This window comes from Musca domestica, unplaced genomic scaffold (genome assembly GCF_030504385.1).
Source record: "Musca domestica strain aabys unplaced genomic scaffold, Musca_domestica.polishedcontigs.V.1.1 167, whole genome shotgun sequence".
Taxonomy (NCBI): Eukaryota; Metazoa; Arthropoda; class Insecta; order Diptera; family Muscidae; genus Musca; species Musca domestica.
Genome location: NW_026712229.1, coordinates 1,161,169 through 1,185,266, shown reverse-complemented (window position 1 = coordinate 1,185,266; position 24,098 = coordinate 1,161,169). Strand labels below are relative to the sequence as shown.

Below are 24,098 nucleotides of genomic sequence, written 5' to 3'. Positions count from 1 at the left end.
AATTCTTGCTGGACAAATTTTTTCTTGCAACTCTTCTTCTCATTCATCGACATTCAATCAGATGTTTTCTATTGTTTATTTATTTCTTTTTATGATTTTAATTTGAAAATATTGTTTTGGAATTAGCAAGACTAATTGTTTTTGGAGAACAACTTTACAAAATGTGAAAAAAAATAAATATTTCCATTTACATTTTTAGACAAATGCCATTAGCAACAGGTTTAAAGGATTCCGCGGAACACATTAAATCTATCTTCCTTATATTGGTCATATTTTTATTTTATTGTCAATTTCCTTTTTATTTATAAAACTTGTGAAATTGGTGGTGGTTCCTTTCGTTTAATTCTTTTAAAGGGGGACAAATTGGTTTGTTTTGACAAATCAGCTGATTAGTTGCAAGCTTCTGCAGGAATACCGTCTGTTTACTTTACGTAATTTCCTTGTAAAAGAGAGTAAAACTACCTTACTCTCTCAGAAAGATGTTGCTGGACAATTCCTGCAGGAAAAGTAACCAGACACACCTTATGTCTTTGTGAATTTATTTGTAACAGGTAAAAGGAAACGAGATAGACCAATAGTTCCTTTTGATTATCTGCATAGAATCACGTTCTGAGTCGATTTATGCATGTCCGTAAACAAAGTACAGGTCGCATTTATTGGCCGTCCAGATGAAATTTTGCACAAATCATTTGTTTGATCCCTTTTGAAATTGGAGAGAATCGGTCAAAATTTAGATATGGCTCCCACATATACCTTCATCCGATTTGCTTATTATTGTGCACCAAACGTGTAATATTAGCCCAAATATTATGGAATTTTGCACATACGACAAAATTATTCCTTAAAAAAGTATGCCGAATTTGATCGAAATCGGTTCAGATATAGCTATAGCTCCTATATATATTGTTCATCTGATTTGTTATTTTTGTCCTCCACAGCCGTAATATGCACTCTGTAACAACTATATTTGGGAAAATATATCAAATACAGCTCAGAAATACTTTTGCTAGAGATCGGTTCAGATTTGGATATATCTCCCATATATAAATTCGTTAGATTTGACTTTATTTGTGCACCAAACGTGTAATATTAGCCCAAATGGAATGGAATTTGGCACTTACGACCACACTGCGTCTAAAAACAAGTATTCCTGCACAACCGTAATATACACTCCGTAGTAACGATTCGGGGAAATATATCAAATGCAGTTCAGAAATACCTTTGCCAAATTATATCGAGATCGGTTCAGATTTAGATATAGCTCCCATATATATTTATCCGATTTCAAGTTAATTGAGCATCAAATGGCTAATACAAGTCCGAATTGAAAAGACACAAATGCCTCGGCAAATTTAGTAGAAATTGGTTCAGAGGAGGATATTCCTCTCATATATTAGTTCCTTTTGACTTAAAATTATAACTATAATCATAGTATGATTTAATTCTCGCAAATTCCTTTTATTTGTCATTTTTAGCTCTACTAAATATCTAAAGTGGTGTAAGATATCAAGAAGTCGGCTTCGCCCGACTTTATGACTTTCTTTACTGTTTTTTTTTTTTTTTTTGATTTTCCTGAAAAATCGGTAGCGTTAAAACACAGAATTATGAATGAAAAGTCTAAATTAAAGTTGACAGCACTGTTGCTATGGTTAGGACTTACAGTACGTTAAGAAGTACGCTATTCACTCGATCTCAGATGGCAAATAAATAGAGTATACGCCAAATACTATCAACTGGATTTATGAATACGATTTACGTGACGTATACGCCCTGAAATTGACACTTGAAATCGAGTGGATTTAGTAGTTAATTGCAGAAATCGTAAACATTTTAATTTTACAATTTTTTCCGGTAATTCAAAATAAAACAGATTGACATACAGACAGTCGCACTACTGTGATCTATAAATCTGTAGGCTTTGCGAGTTAGTGCTGATTTATTTTAAAACTTTATTTATAATTTTCCATGTCAAAAGTATTACAATAATACCCGAAATAACGTACAGGGTTGCCCATATTCGACGGGCCTTTGGGCCCATTCCAATCGACGAGGCTTGTCCGCAGGCAACATTCTTTGCGTCAATTGAATTTTGTACGGGAACAAATGCAAATCAATGCGAATAATCCGTTGTAAAGTGGACCGAGCCATGCCCAACTGCTGAGAACGGCGTTTTTGGGATGTTCTTGGGGGCCTCTCAACACTGGCTCGTACGGCAGCGATATTCTCGGCCGATCGCCTTAGTCGACTTTTATATGGCCTCTTCGGATTAGAAAGAGCCTTACCAGTCGAAAATTCTTCGTATAAACGCTTAATGGTGTTCTTAGAAGGCGCACTTCTCACATTTTTTTTCACAATTGACTTCTTCTGTTGAATGTAAATTTCAGAGCGCTCGCGTGGCGTGAATTGGTTCATGGTAAAAATCTGCTTGGACTGACGCTTCAAACGCGGTATGTCATTAAGCGATGTGACATCTCTGTCAAAAGTTATGGCGTTGCCAGATGGGGCCGTCGAATATGGGCAACCCTGTACATAAATACTTACCTTCTCTAATTTGGTGAAATGTTTCGTAAATTAAACCCCAATACGCAAGGTCCATATCTTTAAGTCAACAAAATAAAACAAAATTAAATTTTTCAAAAGGTAGTCTCTTCCAGTTCCAAATATATATATATATATATATATATATATATATATATATATATATATATATATATATGTTCGTTGTAATTTTAAACATGCAAAAATAGCAAAGAAATTAATTCTGTCAATGTTGAATTTCTTCAACTTTGAAATTCTGTACCCTCGACGTATTTCGGTAGTTTATATAAATACATGTAATTTAACTCTTGTGATTAAAAACGTCGAAGGCGTACATCTGATATTAGGGTAGGGGTGATATACATTCATGGTAGAAGAATACAGACATGGTACAATAAAAAGATAGAACAGCTTTAAGCCCGCTTCCTGTCAGACTCATTCAAAATTATATGCAACAAGTTTTCATTTCTTTTTTTTTTTTCATATTTTTTCCTCATTTTTAAAATGAATAAAATAGCGTGAAAATAAATGAAATGTCTGGATTTTCGCTCAAAAATATGATTCAAACTTTTCAATCTTTCAATTTCATGGCTAAATTGGTTAATAGCTTTAATGCACGAGCCGCAATCTAAGTGTCTTCCAATCATTGGTTTTAAAAATATTTTGTTTTTATTAAAAAAAAATACACAAAATTGGCAGAAGTCGGTATTATAAGCTCTACCTTCCCTTTTATTGTACCATGAATACAGGTAGATGCATCAACGCTTGGGTACAAAATAAGTGGACTTGTATATGTTTTCCTATACGACGCCAATTGAAGGTTGTTATGATATGCATTTTTTAAGAATTCTTACAAATTTGAATAAATTTTCATTCAAAAATGTCAATTCCAAAATTGGTTTGACAGTTTATTGTCCCAGCAGCTACATATGTCGATGCGGCTACCAATATTCTTCATTTATCTTTGTTTAAATTTTTGTAAAACTATTTCACAAATTATCCTCTTGTTGATTTTGTCATTTCAGCTGTCGAAAATATGATTATCGAAAAATACAATATATCTGAGGAGGATTTTAAGGTAATGGAAACGGTTGTATTAAAATCTGAACCACACAAAGCCGGAAAACAGTGGAAGTTTACAGGTGCATTCTACTATGCGACCACAGTATTGACCACAATTGGTTACGGTCATTCGACCCCAAGCACAATTGGTGGCAAATTATTTACCATGTGTTATGCAATTGTAGGCATACCACTGGGTCTGGTTATGTTTCAAAGTATTGGAGAAAGAGTTAATAGACTGAGCAGGTAAGTTCAAATTGAGCGTAACTATATGCAAATATGTTTATATCGTTATTACAATTTGTACTATGAATACCCTCCACCATTTGGAAGGAACTTGAAAATACCATACAAACATCGTATGCAGGTCCCGTCTTTGTATAGCCCTCATATGACGGTACCTCCCGCTATTCGGTACCGTATTTTTAACAAATTTTTTGAAAATTGCCAAATATGTTCTTAATGGTGGAGGCCCGGCCGAACTTACATATTTTTTACTTGGTTTTGTTTATTATTTTTTCAAAATTATAGGAAAAACTCATTGTATTATTAAAGTAGGAGCTAGAAGCAAAAAGTAAAAGTCTCGCCTATAAAAGGTTTACATCAAAAAAATAGTCTAAATAGAGAGGGCAGGTTTCCATATCTTCCAAATTGGTAGAAATTTAATATATTAAGATTCCTCGGAATTCTTATTTTATTTTAGGTATATACAGGGTGTGATAAAAAAACTGCAACAATGTCAAACGCCATAATTTTTATATATTATTTTGAAATTTTATTGAATGAAAGCAAAAAATGTCAGAAATGTCGAATTGGTCAACTGTGGCACGATTTATGGCCTTCAAACAGCCAATGAAACCGTCACACGCTGCCCGAATGTTGATCTGCGGTATTTGACCCATTCCCAGCGAAGCGCTTGCTTTAGGTGATCGACACTATGGCCGGCGTTTGTGTTCTGTTGGCCAACCGAAGGTGCACATATTCAGCTGACCTCTTTGGCAAGTAAACACGATCTTTTCTCATCGGAGAAAACCAAATTCGGCAATTCACCACTTTCGGCCAAGCGAAGCAACTCTCTTTCTGTTGCGGTGTAATTTCCTGCACTTTTTGGAATTTCAATGGCTTCACCCCGAGCTCATTTTTCAATATTTGCCGATATGTTCAGGTTACGAGTCATTTTTCGGCCACTGCGACGCGGGTTTCGATCAAGTCGCTTCTTTACTATTCAAACCATTTCTGCTGATATTGCTGTTTTCTTCCGTCCACTTCCTTGACGTCGGGCTACGCTACCAGTATCACGGTAACGAGTGATGTTACGAGGCCCAAGAGATTTATTCACATTTAAATGCTGGAGTGCTCTAACGATAGCCACTTGTGGTTTTCCAGCCAAATATAACGAAATCACACTATCACCACTCGCCACTGACAGCAGTCTGAAATTGGTTGCAGTTCTTTAATCTCACCCTGTATAACGAAATATATACAATCTCATATATCAATGAAGGGAATGTTAGTTAGATTGTTTATAACTTAAGAACGGCTGGATGGATTTTGACGATTCCTACAAATTCGGAATGACCTCTTGCCAGAAAAGGATAAATATAAGAAAATCGCGTGAAAATATGCTAATAAAAAGTGAATATTTTTTTTATATTTTTGATCGCACGACCATAGCCTTAGCTTACTTGTTCTCTATTGTTATTTATTTTCCAATATTTAACTCCTCTTCCTGATATATATATTTTTTCTATTTGTTTTCAGTTTTGTTATACAAGCTGTGAGAAAATCATTGCATTGCAAACGAACTGCCGCCTCTGAAGTAGATTTAATTTGCGTTGTTACAACGCTTAGCTCCCTAACGATAGCTGGTGGTGCAGCGGCATTTTCCAAATTTGAAGGCTGGAGCTATTTTGATTCAGTATATTACTGTTTTATTACTTTAACTACAATAGGTGAGAGGGCCGAAATGCATTTTATTTGAAAATAAATATATACTAAAATCTTCCCATGTTCCTTTTATCTTTTCATTCTTTTGCAGGTTTTGGAGATATGGTAGCTTTACAAAAAGATAATGCTCTTAACACTAAACCCGAATACGTTATGTTTGCTTTAATATTCATATTGTTTGGTTTGGCCATTGTGGCTGCTTCTTTAAATCTTTTAGTCCTTAGATTTGTTACTATGAATACGGAGGACGAACGCCGGGACGAGGCCCAAGCCATGCAGGTAATACGGCAGGATATTGCTATTGCACACACACACTATTACGTTGGATTGTTCTTGTTTTTTATTTTTTTGTTTTTGTTATTGGTTTGTAGTCAATGGTTTGTAAATTGAAGAAGAACGAATGCGCGTCGTGTGATTTGTCCTGCATGTTGGTATGAGTGGTGTGTATGTGAGAGTGTGTAGAATAGAATTAAAATATAATTTTTAATAGTTATGCTATCCAATTATAAAATTATATTTTTTATACCACACACTACATTGAAATATTTCTCAACGCCTTGAAAACAGATATATGAATATATTTTCGCAAGTTCTTATTGACGCCTGATTTATTCGTATTAAAAGTGTTCTATAAAACACTTTGTTCCTAGAGATCTGTAGACTAAATCATTTTAATCCCTCCGGACCAAACAACTTTTATTTGAATAGGTAATGCTAATGCAAATACAATGTTTCAATGAATTCTATATACAGGGTGAAATAAAACAAACTGCAACAAGTAGAACGCCATAATTTTTAAATTTTTTTAAATTTTATTGAATGAAAACAAAAATGTCGGAAATAGCATCAAATTTTAGAATAAGTTTAGGTTTGTTCGAATTGGTCATCTTTGGCACGAATTATGACCTTCAAACGGCCAATGAAACCATCACACGCTGCCCGTATGTTGCTCTGCGGTATTTTGGCACATTCCCGGCGAAGCGCTTGCTTGAGGTGGTCGACACTTTGGTATTTTTTAGTGCCAACCTCGCTTTCTAAAATACATGCTCCAGACACAATAGTCCAACGGCTTGGTATCCGGATATTTTGATGGCTATTGTGCGCTGGAAATAAAGCGAGGAACCTCATTCCGTAACCATTCTTGGGTGACACGTTCTGAGTGCGATGGTGCTGAGTCCTGTTGGAATGTCCAAGGTCTGCGGGCAAAATGTTTGCGTGCTCAAGGCTTTAATACACCCTCCAGAATTTTTCCGTGACAATATTCGGCATTTAGTCGGAAAGCGACCATCGGCTGTTATGGCGGCCCACATCATCAACTTCTGGTGGCCAACCGAAGGTGCACATTTGGCAAGTAAACACGATCATTTTGTTTGTTTGCAAACTGCTAGGCAACGAATGTTTTCTCATCAGAGGAAACCAAATTCGGCAGTTCACCACTTTCATCTATTTTCTTTCTGTTGCGGTGTAAGTTCTTGCACTTTTTGGAACTTCAATGGCTATACCCCGAGCTCATAATTCAATATTTGCCGAATAGAATATTACAATATGTTCAGCTGACGAGCCATTCTTCGGCCACTGCGACGCGGGTTTCGATCAAATCGCTTCTTTACTTTTCGAACCATTTCTGCTGATGTTGCTGTCTTCTTCCGTCCACTTCCTTGATGTGGTACGAGACACAAAAGATTTATTCACATTTAAATGCTGGGGTGCTCTAACGATAGTAATATGAATTTTTCAACAATTTTTTACAAATTTGAATAATTTTTCAATTCCAAAATCGGGTTGACAGTTCGTTGTCCCTGCAGCTGTGTCGATGTGACTACCTGTATTCTTCTACCATGGGTAGATTCATTTGCTACATCGAATATGGCAACCCTGGCGAACTTGTCATTTTTTTCAATGAAATTTATTTTGATATCTAAAATAAAATAAAAAATATATGTTACTATATAAATATTTTCGGCTTTCCGTTCATTTTGAGGAATCTTTAAGGAAACTTTCCTCCAAATTTCCTTAAGGTGAAATTACATAAAGCGCTTATTTTGTTGGCTTCTTCGGAAAAGAACAAAGGAGCCTAGGGCCAAAATCGAACTAAGTCAACCTAAAACTCCTTTGTTCCCCTACAAAGAAGCTAGCCGATGACTCAAGCCAGCCAAATAAGCGCTTTATGTATTCCCACCCTTAGGGCCACAACCCCAGAGGTATCAGCAGAAAAATGTTGTCAAATTCTTCACAACACCTGCTATATGGATTCTGTACTAAAACGAAAATTTACGCTGACAATTTCCTTTAATTAATTTAATGTCAATTAAACTGAAAATGAGAGATGACAAACTTCTACCAGTATTATAGCAAACAAGACAAGAATCGTCTTCATACTAGTTCCAGCTAAAGCCAAATTCAACCATTCCATAATGAAGTCTTACATGACTTAGCAGATTAATATTTTAGTTATCTCTTTAAGATTATTATTATGTTGGATATTTGTTTATCGTTCGTTCTGTGATTTCAATCACAATAATGCATTTTGACATTGGATTTAGTAGTCAGCTGGCTTGGCAGGGGGACCTTATACTTAGAACTTTCGCATGGTGTAAGGTATTAACGGTTTTTATTTGTTTGAGATATCGGATATTGAAAATTTCTCACTCCAAACTCAATGCCATGATTATTTTGAAAATGTTTATTTAAAAAATATAAATCTAATAGCACAATATGCATTACATACAAATTTTTTTAGCACGTAAATTCAAATACATTTGTACAGATTTTTATGAAATTTCAGCAGCTTTTTTCTAAAAAAAAAAAAAAACAAAATCAAAAAAGTTAAACGAAATCTATGTTCAAGTGCGCTCTCGTTTGCTTGTTTTTCAGCTTTGTAGCGAAATTTTAATTTTTTCCACAAACTTCAGTCAAATAATGTTAGTTGCACATTACTTGATATCAGCACATTTAAATTTTCTTCTTCATTCTTAAAACTAGACAAATTTAAAAAAATAATAATAACGTTTTTGTTAAAGAAAATCAAATTTTTGCAAAGAAAAGTTATAAGAAATTATCATAACATGTTGTTGTTTTTTCTTATTTTTCCTCTCGTCAAATAATCATATTGTAAATCGGACCCCAAAACCAAAATACAAAACAAAACTAGTTTATGACCAAGTCCAATTTTTGGACAAGCGAGGTAGAGTTATGATTCAAATTTGAAAGATTATATTTCTTGTAATTATTAACAAAACAAAAAACGAACTTTAGATTCTTGTATGTAAAACATGTGTTTTTTTCTCAATTCTATTTCAAACTAAAAACAACTCTGAAACACCTAACAACCAACCAACACATTCTAAGCCAATCAACAATATCTATTTACCTGGTTATATTTTTTTATAGTGAAAGACCCTTTAATACCAACAAAAAGAAATGAAACAGATCACAGAAACCACTACAATTTTGACTTCCTTACACTCTGTCTTTCTCTCTCTCTCTCTTTCCCTCTATCTGTTTGCTGAGTATGTCTGTCAAAGTCACATTTCCCACATTTCCGTTTCCTGTTTTAACCATTTTTGACTATGAAAGTATATGACGGAGAAATTCATGTTGTATTTGTGTATTTTAATAATTTTTATTATTTATTTTCAAGTGAGAATATATGTGTAATCTTTGCATGCCCCTTGTATAGATAATTATATACTAATCGCCACTTCCTTTATCAAAACGAAATATTTCCACAATCCAGGCTCTCCAGGGTTCAGTTAAGCTGGAAGGCGACGTAATCACTGCAAATGGTTCCATACTGAGCGGTTATGAAGGTCATGACGGTCAATCGTTCAGTGGTTCCAATATATCATCAATGTGTTCATGTCGGTGTGCATGTTTTAGTGCAAAGCGGCATAAAAGGTAAGTGTTGCAAAATGTCCAAAAATCTTTTGAGGTTTCCGAGGTTTTATTTTATAAATCTTACTACCAATTAAAGCTGTAATTTTCCACCACTTATGATTTGCTCTATGAATTTAGCAAATAAGTCATTTTTAATATTTGTTTAGCTTATGGTTAAAAAAGTACTGCTCTCTTTTACTAGTAATAGCATGGTATAATTAAATCAAGGCAAAGTCATTTCAAATAAAAAATATTCAGGTTTCTGCAGTTTTCCTTATCAAATTTAACTAGAAAGTACATTTAGATTTATGAAATGCACACTTCATTTCAAACGTCAATTCCATAGCGTAACCGTCAAACAAGAGGTTTGTTTTGTGACTTTTCCTGCAGAAATTGAAAAGACACTGCAAACGTCAATGCAATGAAACTATAAAGAGTAAACAAACGGGATCACTGCAAACACTTGCAAGCAATCAGCTGATTTGCCACAAATAGAAATGAAGTACGCAAAAATGTAAAATGAGCGAAAAAACAACAAGGTTTCAAATTTCCTAAATATGAAACATTTTAAATTGCTTGTCCAAGTATAAATCACCGAAAGGAGAAGAAGAAGATTTGCAAATGATTTCAAGAGGAAATTTGTCCGGCAAGCGTTTGCAAACTCCACTAAAAGAAGCACCAAAATTGCTACCTTGAACCACTCTCCTTGGCAGAACTTTTGTGTTAACAAGACGACTTCCAATAACAATTGTTACAAATTTTAGAATAACCAGACACACCTAATATCTACTGTATTTATGAATAGGATTTACGTAATAAATACAGGGGGAGATAAAAAAACTGCAACAAAGTCAAACGCCATAATTTTTAAATTGTTTTAATTGCATTGAATGAAAGCAAAAATGTCGGAAATAGCATGTCAGAAAAGCAAATTTTAGAATAAGTTTAGATTTGTTCGAATTGGTCACCTTTGGCACGAGTGCGATGGTGCTAAGTCCTATTGAAATGTCCAAGATCTGCGGCCAAAATGTTTGCGTGCCCAAGGCTTTAATACACTAGAATATTTTCGCGATTATATTCGATTAATACGACATCGGCCACCACCATGGCCGGCGCTTGAGTTCTGGTGGCCAACCGAAGGTCCACATTTTCAGCTGACCTCTTTGGCAAGTAAACAAGATGATTTTGTTTGAACTGAACTGCTGGATAACGAATGTTTTCTCATCGGAGAAAACCAAATTCGGCAGTTCACCACTTTCGACCAAGCGACGCAACTCTTTAGCTTTTTTGAGTCTATTTTCTGTTCTTTCTGTTGCGGTGTAAGTTTTTGCACTTTTTGGAATTTCAATGGCTTTGCCTCGAGCTCATATTTCAATATTTGCCGAATAGAATATTGCAATATGTTCAGCTCACGAGCCATTCTTCGGCCACTGCGACGCGGGTTTCGATCATGGCGCTTCTTTACTTTTCGAACCATTTATGCTGATGTTGCCGTTTTCTTCCGTCCACTTCCTTGACGTCGGGCTACGCTACCAGTATCACGGTAACGAGCAATGGTACGATACATAAAAGATTTATTCACATTTAAATTCTGGAGTGCTCTAACGATAGCCACTTTTGGTTTTCCACCCAAATATAAAGAAATCACACTATCACGCTTGAATTCCATCAAGAAAAAACTTTTTTCTAGAAAATTGTCACCAAAATGCTTTTGTACGTTTGTAAACAATAGGTGTGTCTGGTTACCCTAAATTTTGTAACAATTGTTACAAATTGTTACTGGAAGTCGTCTGTTAACCCGAAAGTTCTGCAAAAGAGAGCGGTTGGAGAGAGAAATTTTGACAGTTCTTTCAGTGAGAGTTTGCAAATTTTTGCTGGACAAATTTCTTCTTGCAATCACTTGCAACTCTTCTTCTTCTCATTCATCGACATTCAATCAGATGTTTTCTATTGTTTGTTTATTTATTTTTGTGCTTTCAATTTTAAATATTTTTTTTGGAATTAGCAAGACTAATAGTTTTTGGAGAAAAACTTTACAAAATGGGAAAAACGTAAATGTTAATATGTAATAAGAAAATAAAAGACTATTTCCAACATTTTTATTTAAAAATCTTGTAAAATTAGTATTGTTTCCTTTGTTTTAATTCTCCTTAGAAAGAACAAATTGGTTTGTTTTGACAAATCAGCTGATTAGTTGCAAGCTTCTGCAGGAATACCGTCTGTTTACTTTTCGCATTTTCCTTGCAAAAGAGAATAAAACTATATTTTCTCTCAGAAAGAAGTTGCTGGACAATTCCTGCTGGAAAAGTAACCAGACACACCTAATATAATGAGCTGTCACTGCAACAATTTTAACAGCTGTCAGACGAGTGGCTTTGAAATGACAGCAGTCTGAAGTTGTTTGTAGTTTATCAGTTCTAATTTAAATGAAGAATTACAATGTTCTATAGATCAAACACTTTTTAAACCATATGTTATTTTTATTGATTATTTTCTTTTACACCCAGTTAATTAACTATTGTTCTTTTATTTTTTTTCCACTCCCCCAACTTGTTTTGACAACCTAGTCGACAGTCTTCTTTAAATTCCTTTCAAGACAATACGTAAGTTGTTTTCCACTATTTTTTAATATATACACTTAATACGTACAAAATGTTGACCATATTAACATAAATATTTCCTTTCTCCCTTTTTAGGCATCAAATGAAAGGTCGACGCTCTCCATCATCCCATATGCGACACCTGCTACCCGAAGTTGTTCCAATGCAAGATTTAGGCTATGATTCACATAGTCTTAATCATCCTTTAGACGGCGTTGATGTCGTCGATACGAGTTCGTGTTCTCAGCCGCAATTACTTAAAAGAAATGTTTCTTTATTATCGTTTCAATATAATATTTAATTTGCATTTTTATATACGAATCTAATTAGCTCTAAGTTTTGCTAGTTTTTATTGAATGTAGAGTTTTATTTAACATAGTTTTCATTAATTTAGTATTTTTTCTTAATTTTCAATAATTAATTATGCCCCAACCCCCAAAAGGTTTATTCCTAGCTATTTATTAAACAAAAGAAAAAGAAATCCAAAATGAAACTGTATACAAGGGAACAAAACAAAAAATAAAATGAAAACATTCGATTACTATTCTAAAACAATTACAAAATTACTTACTTTATTTTCCAAGATGGAATAACTAAAAAACAAAAACAAAAAAAGGCCATACTTATGCTGAATGTTCAACTGCTTTCTTTTTCTTAATAGTCTTACAAAACTAAAGCAATGTTGAATTAAAAATGTTATAATTTCAAAAAAACAATACATATTTTTGTGGATTTCTGTTATTGTCAAAGAAAATAAACCACTGCCATTCCCTCTGAAATAAAACACATTCACACAAATGAAAAACAAACAAACCCTTTCAAATGTATATTATCATAAAAGTGAGATAACACGGTGCTACTGCTAAAAATCGGCTTTTCACTTCAAGGACATTTTAAACTGCTATTCGATTCATTTATTTCACTTGAATACAGTTTGTTATATTTATTTAACCCATTTCTAAGCCAAGTATTTATTACTTTATTTTTTTTTCAAAAATACCATGATTGAGTCCTCAACACCTATTTAAACACTCAATACCACATTAAATGTATAATTCCAAGAAAAAAAGCTCTGAAAATTTAACATCTCTTAGAAATATCAAAGAGATATGATAACAACGGTCCCACATTTAACTTCGATTATTCAATTCCCAGAATAGAACAGACTGGGCACAACAAGTAAGCAAAGGCTTAACGGGATGGGTCTGCCATGGTGAATTTTGAAGTAATCCTTTAATAAAATCCTTTTGAAATAATTAAGAAAAAACATCTTTATTATTAATGAACTTTGTACTTTTAGGTATATCCATGGTAGAAGAATACAGGTAGACGCGTCGACGCTTGGAAACATAATAATTTAAAGTTTTTTTTTTAAATTAGTAGATTTTTATATGTTATATATGGCTAGGCATATTAATGTCAAATTATAATGGAAAACGACGGCAAGATTTTAGTGCGGCTCTGTAATTCCTTTATGAAATATCACAAAATATACCTAGCCATGACTTCAAGCTTCTTTTGTACCTACACCATTAGTTCTACCCATGGCATAATTACAGAAGGCAGAACAAAACAACCCCCTAAATACAATTTTTTTCTTTTTGTGCTCTTATTCTGTCAAAACATACAATTTTGTGATAAAACTGTATTGACCTACTATTTTAGATTCAATCTTGTGAAATAACCCCGGAATTCCATTATTGTTTCGCAGGTTTTTCCAAAAAAAAAAAACAATTTTGTTAAAAAACATTAAAAGTAAACAAAGCCAACTGTTGCATATTTAAAAGTCTATTTGACACTATAAGACTCCAGCCCAGAGTTGCATTTTTCTAGTTTCTTTGAAGTTGAGCAACCTCTCTTATTGAGCCATGGCTCTACCATGCCAGTAAGTCTTAACCAGGTAATTCTTTGGGATAGTAAGAAAAATATTTCTCTTTGGCACAAAAATGGGCAAAAAAATTAAAAGGGCAATAGGCGTGTACAATCTCCCAACAATTTGTACAAATTATTCAAAATGCTTTTCGATGACCCAAAGTCTAATATATATTTTTTTACTTTTGCGAACTGCACTTCATTTTATAATGAACAAATTGCATTGTTTTGATAAATCAGCTGATTGCTTGCAAGTTTTTGCCGGGATTCCGTTTGTTTTCTTTTCATTGTAGAAGAGCATAAAACTACCTAATAACGCATTCATACTTTTGAGGATTAGCCCACTGGGTTTAATAGATCCAGTGGGTTAACAAAACTAAATGAGTATACGAAAACTTGCCAAAAATTATTTTTCGAAAAAGCTAACATGAAGACAATTGATGCTGAAAAATAAGTGCTTATTCACATTCTGTATTATCATGACCAATTACAATTTTATTTTTTTTTTTTGTTATAGTTAGAATGCAACATGGCAGAAGAATACAGGTAGATGCATCAACGCTTGGGAGTATTGATATGCCAAAAAAATTTAAATGTTTTTTTTTTCAAATATAAGTAGATTTTTATATGTTTTCTTATCTACGTCATTCGGAGGCTATTATAATTCGCGTTTTTCAACAATTTTTACAAATTTAAATAATTTTTCATTCAACATTTTCGATTCCAAAATTGGTTTGACAGTTCATTGTCCCAGCAGCTGTGTCGATGCGTCTACCTATATTCTTCTAACATGGAATGCAAAATTTAAACAAAGCCTTTGCAGAAACATTTGCATCTTTGGAGTGTACCAAAGTACTGCCGCTGTACCCATTGATGATTTCTATTAGTATGTAGATTCCACATCGGATTCAAAATAGATCCGATCGTGAGAAGGTCTATTTTTGTATGGTAAATCTGGTTAAATAAATCCGGTTTAAGTAATAAATCCTGATAATGTAGATTCATCCGAATGAAATTTTGTATCTAAACGCGCTATAAAATTATAATTTTCTGTATTCTACGATACACACTGTTTTCACGATCTATTTATAAAGAATATGGTGTTTGGATTATGCGTATATATTAAGGAGTAAATTGGTAGTTTTGACAGATGAATCATGCCTATATTCCCCTATATCATATTGCCGTGTCAACTAAGAGCGCGTTTAGATTACTAAATCCATGCGATTTCAAATGTCAATTCTATAGCGTATACGTCATGTAAATTGTAAATTTTAGCGATTGCACCATGGCAGAAGAATACAGGTAGATGCATCAACGCTTGGGAGCATTGATATGTCAAAAAATTTTAAATGTTTTTTCAAATATAAGTAGATTTTTATATGTTTTCTTATACTACGTCATTCGGAGGCTATTATAATTCGCGTTTTTCAACAATTTTTACAAATTTAAATAATTTTTCATTCAACATTTTCAATTCCAAAATTGGTTTGACAGTTCATTGTCCCAGCAGCTGTGTCGACGCGTCTACCTATATTCTTCTACCATGGTTTTGACAGATGAATCATGCCTATATTCCCCTATATCATATTGCCGTGTGAACTAAGAGCGCGTTTAGATTACTAAATCCATGCGATTTCAAATGTCAATTCTATAGCGTATACGTCATGTAAATTGTAAATTTTACTCATTGCACCATGGGTATTCTTAATTAACTGGTCATATGCTGAGGGTAAATTGTTTATTTTAAGTTAAATTTAAGAAACAAAGTATTAACCAACAAAATAAAGAGCTTAAAGAGGAACGCATAATAAAAATTATGTGTTCAATCCGAAAAGTGTCAAAAATTTTTTGCAAATGTAATTTTATTTTTAGAAATTTGGAAACAATATTTAAAATTGTTTTGCATTTCCGAGACAAAACCCTTATTTTACTTAAAGTTTAGCCAAAAAAAAAATTGCCAAATTTATTTCAGACACAAACCGTTAAAAGAAACAGTTGCATAGTGTAATTAAAATAGAAGAGCTTTGCACAAAACTTCCATTATTAAGTAGACAACCAGCATTTATATATTAAAATATAAAAAAAAACATTCTTCCTACCAAATTAAAAAACAGACAAAAATGCCATTAAAAACCCTATCAAAAATTCTGTTACTGTGAAATCTTCCCCAAACATACACAAAAAAAAACAAAGAATGTACTATCGTAGAACAGCCATATCTTTATGATAAATTAAAAAATACATATATTAAAGAATTCTTTTAATTAGCCAAAGTAACAGAGTCACAAATACTAAAAAGACACAACTGAATGTAAGACGAACTTCCGTTAAAAACTCGCAGCGAATGAAAAAAATATAAATTATTTGACTTTTTTAATTTTTTTTTATTATTTATATTATTGTTTTTGTTATACATAAAGACAAACAAAACAAACACAAAGTTGTAAATATAAATAAAAGAAATGCTTTTTTCTTCCTCTTCGTATTGTAGTTATTATAAAATAAATTTCAATTTATAATTAGTTTAAGCCAAAAACAGACAGAAACACAAGAAATATTGTTCTGAGAAATGACAAAAAAGTACACATGTACATATTTATTTGAATAATTAACATTTGGACTGAAAATATGATTTCATGAATCTTTGCCGAGTATAAGTACCTTTACATACAATACTGTAACAGGGTAAACCTTGTTTATTGACTAATTACAATGAATCTGACCACATAAAACATACCTTAAATATATTGTGTTTGGTCAATTACCAGTATTAATCCGGGTAGAGATTTTGTATGTAAACGTACTTTATGAAGCGGCTAGGTACGGGTCATTGAGTTACATTTTATAAAAGTACCTTTACGTACAAATCTTTGTCCGGGTTAACAGTGATAAACAATTCAATAAATTTGACAATGGAAAATATATATCAAGTTTATTGTGATTGGTCACTCATTGCTGTAACCCCGGCTAACAATTTTGTATGTAAACGCGATATAATTTCATGCCATCTGGATGTCATGATAGAAGAATACAGGTAGATGCATCAACGCTTGGGGACATTGATATGCCAAAGTTTTTTTTAAATTTTTTTTTAAAAATAAGTTTTTTCTTATACGAAACCAAACAATTTTTCAATTTTAAAAATTTTTAATTTAAAATTTTCAATTTCAAAATTGGTTTGACAGTTCATTGTCCCAGTAGTTGTGTCGACGCGACCACCTGTATTCTTCTACCATGGTGTATACGCAATGTAATTAACAATTGTTATCATTATATATGGAAACATGCTTTAACAATCATGCCTTTATATTATTATTTAATAATAATATTATTATTATTTTGATTTTTTTCCTTCAACTTTTGCAATTGTTTCAGTCCATTTGTAAATTCCAGAAATAAATTAAATAGAACGACATTTTATTTTATTTTCAAAAATTAAAAAAACAGCTAATGCAAACCAAAAGTTTGGATAGGTTAAAAGAAATACAATTATATAGTTACGTTTTAAATATATTACAATAACAACAACAAACACAAACAAAACTTTAAAGAATAAAATAAAACCAACTTTATTATAGATTTTTTCAAAATATAAAACAAAACCAGGAAAATTTTAAAAATTTAATTAAAAAACAAGAATTTAAATAAGACTTTGTAATATATTAACAATGAACTAATGAATGAAAATAAAAATAATTAAAAAAATTTATATAATAAATAAAGAAAAACAATATTGTTTTATTTCAAGTTTTTCGCCAAGTATTTTTATATGTCTTGTTATATATCATGGTAGAAGAATACAGGTAGTCACATCGTCACAGCTGTTGGGACAATAAACTGTCAAACCGATTGTGGAATTGAAAATCTTAAATGAAAATATTTTGAAATTCTTAAAAATTGCGTCGTCTAAAAAGAAACATAAAGATCTTCTTATTTTTGACTAAACACTTTAAAATTTTTGACATATTAATGTTCCCGAGCATTGTTGCATCTTCCTATATTCTTCTATCATGTTATATATAGATTAATGCAGAAATTATCCAGCATCTTCTTTCTCAGAGAGTAATAGTGCGTTTATACTATTACAGATTAATCCACTCGGCTTAATAGAACTGGTTTAAACATGGGTCTTGGGAGGATATTATTGTCCGAATGAATTTTTTTTATTTAAATTCATATTTTAAAAAATACATTCGGAATGTAGTTTTTCTTCCCTTTCGTCATACTAAAACAGAAGCTTATTTTTATATGGGTAATATGATTAAATAAATCCGAATTAAGCTATAAATACTGATAAGGTGTATAAATCCGTATACATTCTATCTAAATGCAAACCGTTAAAAGTAAACAGACGTTCACCTGTTAAAACTGCAACCAATCATCTGATTTTTTAAGGCAAACAAATTGTCATTAAAAAACCAAACCATGTAAAAATGTTGTATTTCATTAAATATAAAATAGAAAATAACAAAAATATTCAAATCTTACAACAAAACAATTATGGCGAGAACCATGGCCCCCTTTCCAAGCCAGCTGCCTACCAAATTTAATGCCAAAATGTATTATTGTAATTAAAAAAAATCACAGAACAAAATAAAGAAATTGCCAGCAAAGTGTAAACAAACATTGACACTACGTCTGGGTTTTTAAATTTGCAGGAACACCTTGTTATTGCACCGTGGTGAGAATACCTAAAAGGCTTTTTTGTGGCTTAAGCCATCGGCTGGTTTCTTCGTAAAAAACAAAGGAGCGTAACCTCAAAATTATGGTCCAAATATAAGTTCCCCCTGCCAAGACAGCTGATTACCAAATGCAATGTCAAAATACATTATTGTGATTGCAATCACAGATAGATAAACTAAAGAAACTATTTTTTCTTGCATATTGGAAAGGTAATATTGTCAGCAATAGTTTGACATCAATTTGGATGACAGCCATTATGAGCCTTTTTTCGACTTTTTGGAGGTTTTATAAAAATTCCGGGTCCAAAAAATCGATTATTTGACTATAACTTCCGAATCGCTTGAAAATAACCCCATTACCATGGACCACTTGTTGGACAGGTATTTTCATAAGCCTTCAAACGATACATTGTCTATATCGAGTAAGTGGTTCCCGGATTTTCGGTCGAAAATATGGGGTCCCGGGTCAGTCCCCCCAAAATAGTTTCCCGGAATGCCTACCACTGGGAAAAATTGAAGAGTTTTTCCTAAACTAGAGATAAGCCAAACATTTTGACATTTCATCTGGTTTAAACTTTTTATTCGTCATGTTAAGAAGACATTTTATATGTTATTAAAAAAATAAATTCGTAGTCAACGCCATGGTGTGCGGAAGTGTCGCTGTCATGTATGCTTAAAGGTACATACTAAAAGACAAGTTCTCCCTATCAAGGAGATATGTGCATCCAAATATAACAATTCACCATAGAATCATTTTTAACTGTTTTATTTACACAATTCTTAAACTAAAATTTGATTTCATTCACAAATAAAGAATTACAGTTGTTTAGAGCTAAGCCGTTACTCTGTAGGTTTCATTAGTATACTATTCTAGTTTGTATAAAAAAAGGGATTTCGGTATATAATAAAAAATAATAAAATTTCCACAATTTAGTTTTGTTAAAATTTTATAATGAATCGATTGTGAAGATAATTATGAATTCTTTCAAAGGGAAAAAGATACTTGAAACATATGTGGAAATAAAATATTTTTTTTTTTTATGTAATTAAACTTTTTTAATATGAAAGAAATGAACATTACCGATAAAATATTTAATGTTTCTTTTTTTATTTATACAAAAGATTATAAAACTAATCTCGTGTACGTAGTCCCCAAATGGAGGTTCGCCGGGTACCAACAGTGGGGCGTGCTACAGAACTATGAATGAATTTGTTTATGCCAATTTTTGAAAATGTATGTTCCAGCATTTCCAAAGCTGAATCAGTTAGCATTCCAAATATATCTAAATAAGTTAGTGTGGGCATATTGCGCAATTCTCTGTAAATAAAAAGATTGATTAATTGTTGCATTCAAATGTAACTAAGCATCGTAGCAAAACATACATATATGCAGTGGCAGGTATTAGATAACACCTTGATAATGATAAGTATTCGAGCATTTTAAATTTACATATAATACTTATGGCATTTCCAGTTAGTCCAGTACAATCGGATAAATCTAATTCCAGCAGTTGAGTACAACGTTTTGCTAAACTAGCTAAATCTGGAAGTATAAAATTTTGATTGATATCAACGTAAAAACAAATATTTGTCATTTCAACTTACGTGAATCAAACATAGTTTTACGGCAACCAGCCACATTGAGTCTCATTAAATTTGGCGTTACATTTGTTACCAGAGATGTAACCGCATCAACCGATAAATTCGTCCATGATATATTTAAACTGTTCAACTGTTTCAAGGCCTCCATAATTTTCCTAACACTCCAGGCTTCCAGACCCGAACACATGGCTAAATTTAAGGCCTCTAAACCAGTATTTTTGGCAATCTCATTACATATTTCGTCGTTGAGAGCTACATGCTCTAGACTTAGTTTCTTTAATTGCCGACAACGTGACAGTAACATTTTAAGCGAAGGCTTCGTTATGGTGATCATGCTTAAGTCTAAATACTGTAGTTTTGATTCAAAATTGGCTTCGGCTTCTAGAAAGCGAGATTCGAAAACTGGATGATTGAGCTGTAATAAAGACGTTTTTATTTTTTCTCAATTATACTGATAAACGTTTCCTACCTCTGCTTGAGCCAATCGCAGTATGACAACGCCTCTTTTAAGAATATTTTCCATTGCACCTGCTTTGATAGAACGGCCGCCCAAATCCAAACGTGTCCACAGAGATTCGTCGCTGGCACAACGATTGAAACGGCGACATACATAGCCACAACGAAGCAAAGTTTTTTTGGGTAACCATTTAAATATTTGCAATATAATCTCATCAGAAAGTGTATTGAAATGATCCTTGCCATCGGGATTGCGTTCACGCATGGTTTGATTGCGAAATAGAAAGAAAGTGTCGGAGGGAGCGAATCGTGGCGTCTGGGCCACCATATGAACGCTCTGTTGCTGCATTTGTTGTTGAATATATTGTTTTTGCAATTGTTGCTGTTGTTTTAAAATAGCTGCCTGTTGACTAGTAGACGGCATCATTGAGGGAGACTGTGACCTCTGTGGCATGGAATTATTAAAGGTATTCTAAGAAAAGACAATAAAATTTTCGTTTAATGTAAATATTTTTATATTATACAAAAATACATACTTGTTGTAATTGCATTTGCTGCTGTTGTTGTTGCAATAAAAGCTGTTGCTGCAGTTGGGCATTTCTGAGGAAACTGTTGCAAGCCACGGTGGCCAAAGGACTTCTAGTGTTTTTTCCAGCTGACGAGGGTGAGTTGCTGTTGGCCGACCCACCTGACGCCGCAACATTTCCTGCTCCCATTCCCAAGATGGCAATTTTCTTTTGTTGACTACCAGCAAGTGCGGTATTATTTGGCATGTGAAACTTATCATTGATCTTTGTCTTCTGTATTGTATGTTGTCCTTGTTCATCTGTATATATGTCAAAAGATGATGATGAATTTGAATTGTTGTTTATATTTAACGGATGTTGTTTCAAAGGATGTGGCTGATGTTGATGTTGTCCATTTGTAGATTTTCCACTTTGTAAAGAGGTGGATGTATCGTTGGGATCCAAAAAGCTGTGATTGCTAGCATTATCATTTGTTGCATCTAGCAAGGATGTGTCCATATTTCGGTAAATTTGCCTTTGTTGATGACAAAATTTTGGTGCATCCAAATTTGGGGTGGCTTCATTGGAATTTTCATCGGCACTAGCCACAGCTAATGCTATGGCGGAAGCCGCTGATGAGGAGCTCTCCTCTGAATCTAGCATTCCAATGCCCATCTCTTCTAAATATTCGTTTGTAAGAGCTGATGGCGATGAAGTACTTTCAAGTTTTGCTAATTTCCACGATGGGGTTTGTGTCGCACTTTTGCTAGATAAACGTTTTCTGCAAAAGAGAAAGTTCATTAATAACTAGGTGCATTGTGTAATAAAACAATAATAATGCTGACAAAATGTAAAAAAGGAATTCAAGAGGTGTGGAAACGTGTCATTTTTTTAAATAGCGATCTAGCTACAATTCAACTCTGAGTTTAAGATTCCATTCGAAAGTAAAGCCCACTTTTAATGTGTTAATTGTTTATCGTGTTGATCAGAACAATTAGGCTTGTCTATTGTAAAAATTCTAACCGATTAAAGTGGTATTCGTGTACTGGGTATATTTTCCTTTTAATATTCCTTAATTTTTTCAGATTCATGAAAAATTGTTTCCTAAAAAGATGTGTGTGTGGTCGAACATATATTTTATGTATATAGGTAACTTACTTTCAACAGATAACGAAGATGTTTACGGCTTTAAAGTAACTATGAAATCTGTGAAAAGGCAATGACCCAGGAACTTTGTTGGAGCAGGGAAACAAATGCAAACCCCCAATCCACGCCCATTATATGTCGATGCCGCTGCTCGTTAACAATTGCACACACATACCCACTGTTTGTACGTTTGTTGACCCCAAATGATGAAGCCACATAAGAATTTATTTTATTTAATCGGCGACCTCAACGTAAATATATTCAACAAATATGGGAGAAAATACTTTTTATGTTAACTAAAAGCTCGTAAATTAATTGTTCAAACACAACAAGCTATGATATGTACATACATACATGCAACAGCAGATTGGGGGAAGTTTATTTCAGTCAATATTAATTCGTCAATACTTCTTGAACAATATTCATGTTCTAAACAATTTCACTTCATTGGTTTGTAGCACTTGACACTTAGCAACGCGATTTATGCACAAAAACTCATTTGTTTTGTTAATAAATTATTTTTTAACCAACACTGTTTTGCAGCAACACACGAATTGACATTGCATTTTTTGTTTGTTTGTCTACTCTCCCGTATCTCACTGACATACCCACTCTCTTAACATGACACGTTTCAAGAGAACAAACTCTTTCTATTGCGACTTTATTTTTTCTTACCTCGTTGTTGGACACAAATTTTCGTTGTTTTCCTTTGGCTTTGTTAATTTATTATTCATTTTATTAATAATTTTTTTGCTTTGTTTGAAGGAAATTACTCAAAGCAACAAACGACTAGTTTCCTTGAAATAATTCAACAAGTATAGTTGTAATCTTTTGATATTGAGAACTCCACGATGTCAACAGAAGAAGTGCGCGGGAAGAATATTAATAATAGGGATACTTTCGTCGATATTTGACCCGGCTGCGAATTGACGCCGTTTTATTTTTGACAATAAATCCAACACAGATTATGGCGGTATTTCCTCAATTTTCTTAAAGCTAAGTTTACACTTACCAATAGCTATAGTATGTGATGTCTAAGTTAAGAAAATATATCCCTAGCAGATCCTTAATTGTCAAAATATTATTGTTTGGTTAACATTATGTTATAAGTGTGTCGAAAACGATGTAAAATACAAATACCAAATTTGAGACAATTCCATTAAAAATCCTGAATACAAACCGAATTAAATACCTAATAGGGCTAGGTGCTGTTATTTGGGGGATACCGACAGAATTGGTATTGGTAACTATTGCGAACCTCGAAATGGGATTTCATTTAGACATTTTTTAACTTATTATGAAAGCTTTAAATGGCAAAGCAAAATTAACGCCCAAGCTCAAGATATACTCTTGAGAAAAGCATTGTCACCGAGAAGTCAGTGTAAAAGAGTACAGTCGTTTATTTATTCTGGTTTAAGGTGAGAGTACATAAAACGCTTTTTTGACTAGCTTAAGTCATCGGCTGGCTTCTTCGAAAAGAACAAAAAAGTAGGCCCAAAATCGAACTTAATCAACCTAAAACTCTTTTGTTGATCTACGAAGAAGCTAGCCGATGGAGAAGCTAGCCGATGGAGAAGCTAGCCGATGGAGAAGCTAGCCAGTCAAAAACATTTAAAATTTTGACATATCAATGTTCCCAACCGTACAGCAGCTGTGTCGATGCGACTACCTGTATTCTTGTACCATGTAGTCTACATTACATAATTGCTAATACCAGCATATACTGCCTACGTCGCCGTCAGTAAAATAATTTTATCTAGTTCTGTCGCTCATTCAATGAACGCCACAGCCGTCTTTCAGTCTTTTCG

The 24,098-nt window shown here is 33.1% G+C and overlaps 2 protein-coding genes across 4 annotated transcripts in view; one reads left to right on the top strand and one right to left on the bottom strand.

Moving 5' to 3' along the window:
- LOC131801544 (two pore potassium channel protein sup-9-like) overlaps positions 1-16,093 on the top strand; it is a 33,379-nt gene extending 17,286 nt beyond the window's left edge. Inside the window, exons 3-9 of one of the 3 annotated variants that reach the window (XM_059120315.1) lie at positions 3,564-3,846; positions 5,362-5,552; positions 5,639-5,826; positions 8,699-8,731; positions 9,284-9,444; positions 11,991-12,026; positions 12,120-16,093. In XM_059120315.1, the coding sequence (XP_058976298.1) occupies positions 3,564-3,846; positions 5,362-5,552; positions 5,639-5,826; positions 8,699-8,731; positions 9,284-9,444; positions 11,991-12,026; positions 12,120-12,324 (1,097 nt within the window). In that variant the 3' untranslated portion in view covers positions 12,325-16,093. The remainder of the gene's footprint in view (positions 1-3,563; positions 3,847-5,361; positions 5,553-5,638; positions 5,827-8,698; positions 8,732-9,283; positions 9,445-11,990; positions 12,027-12,119) is intronic. The other 2 variants (XM_059120316.1, XM_059120317.1) reach the window with 2 other exon arrangements.
- A 3,237-nt stretch (positions 16,094-19,330) lies between these two features.
- Positions 19,331-23,178, bottom strand: LOC131801543 (uncharacterized). The gene is made up of 6 exons (XM_059120314.1): positions 22,966-23,178; positions 21,175-21,925; positions 20,652-21,110; positions 20,186-20,597; positions 19,964-20,123; positions 19,331-19,898 (listed from the first exon to the last, which is right to left on the bottom strand). The coding sequence occupies exons 1-6, from the start codon at positions 23,022-23,024 to the stop codon at positions 19,712-19,714; spliced, it is 2,028 nt and encodes a 675-aa protein (XP_058976297.1). The 5' UTR covers positions 23,025-23,178; the 3' UTR covers positions 19,331-19,711.
- Positions 23,179-24,098: the final 920 nt, after the last annotated feature.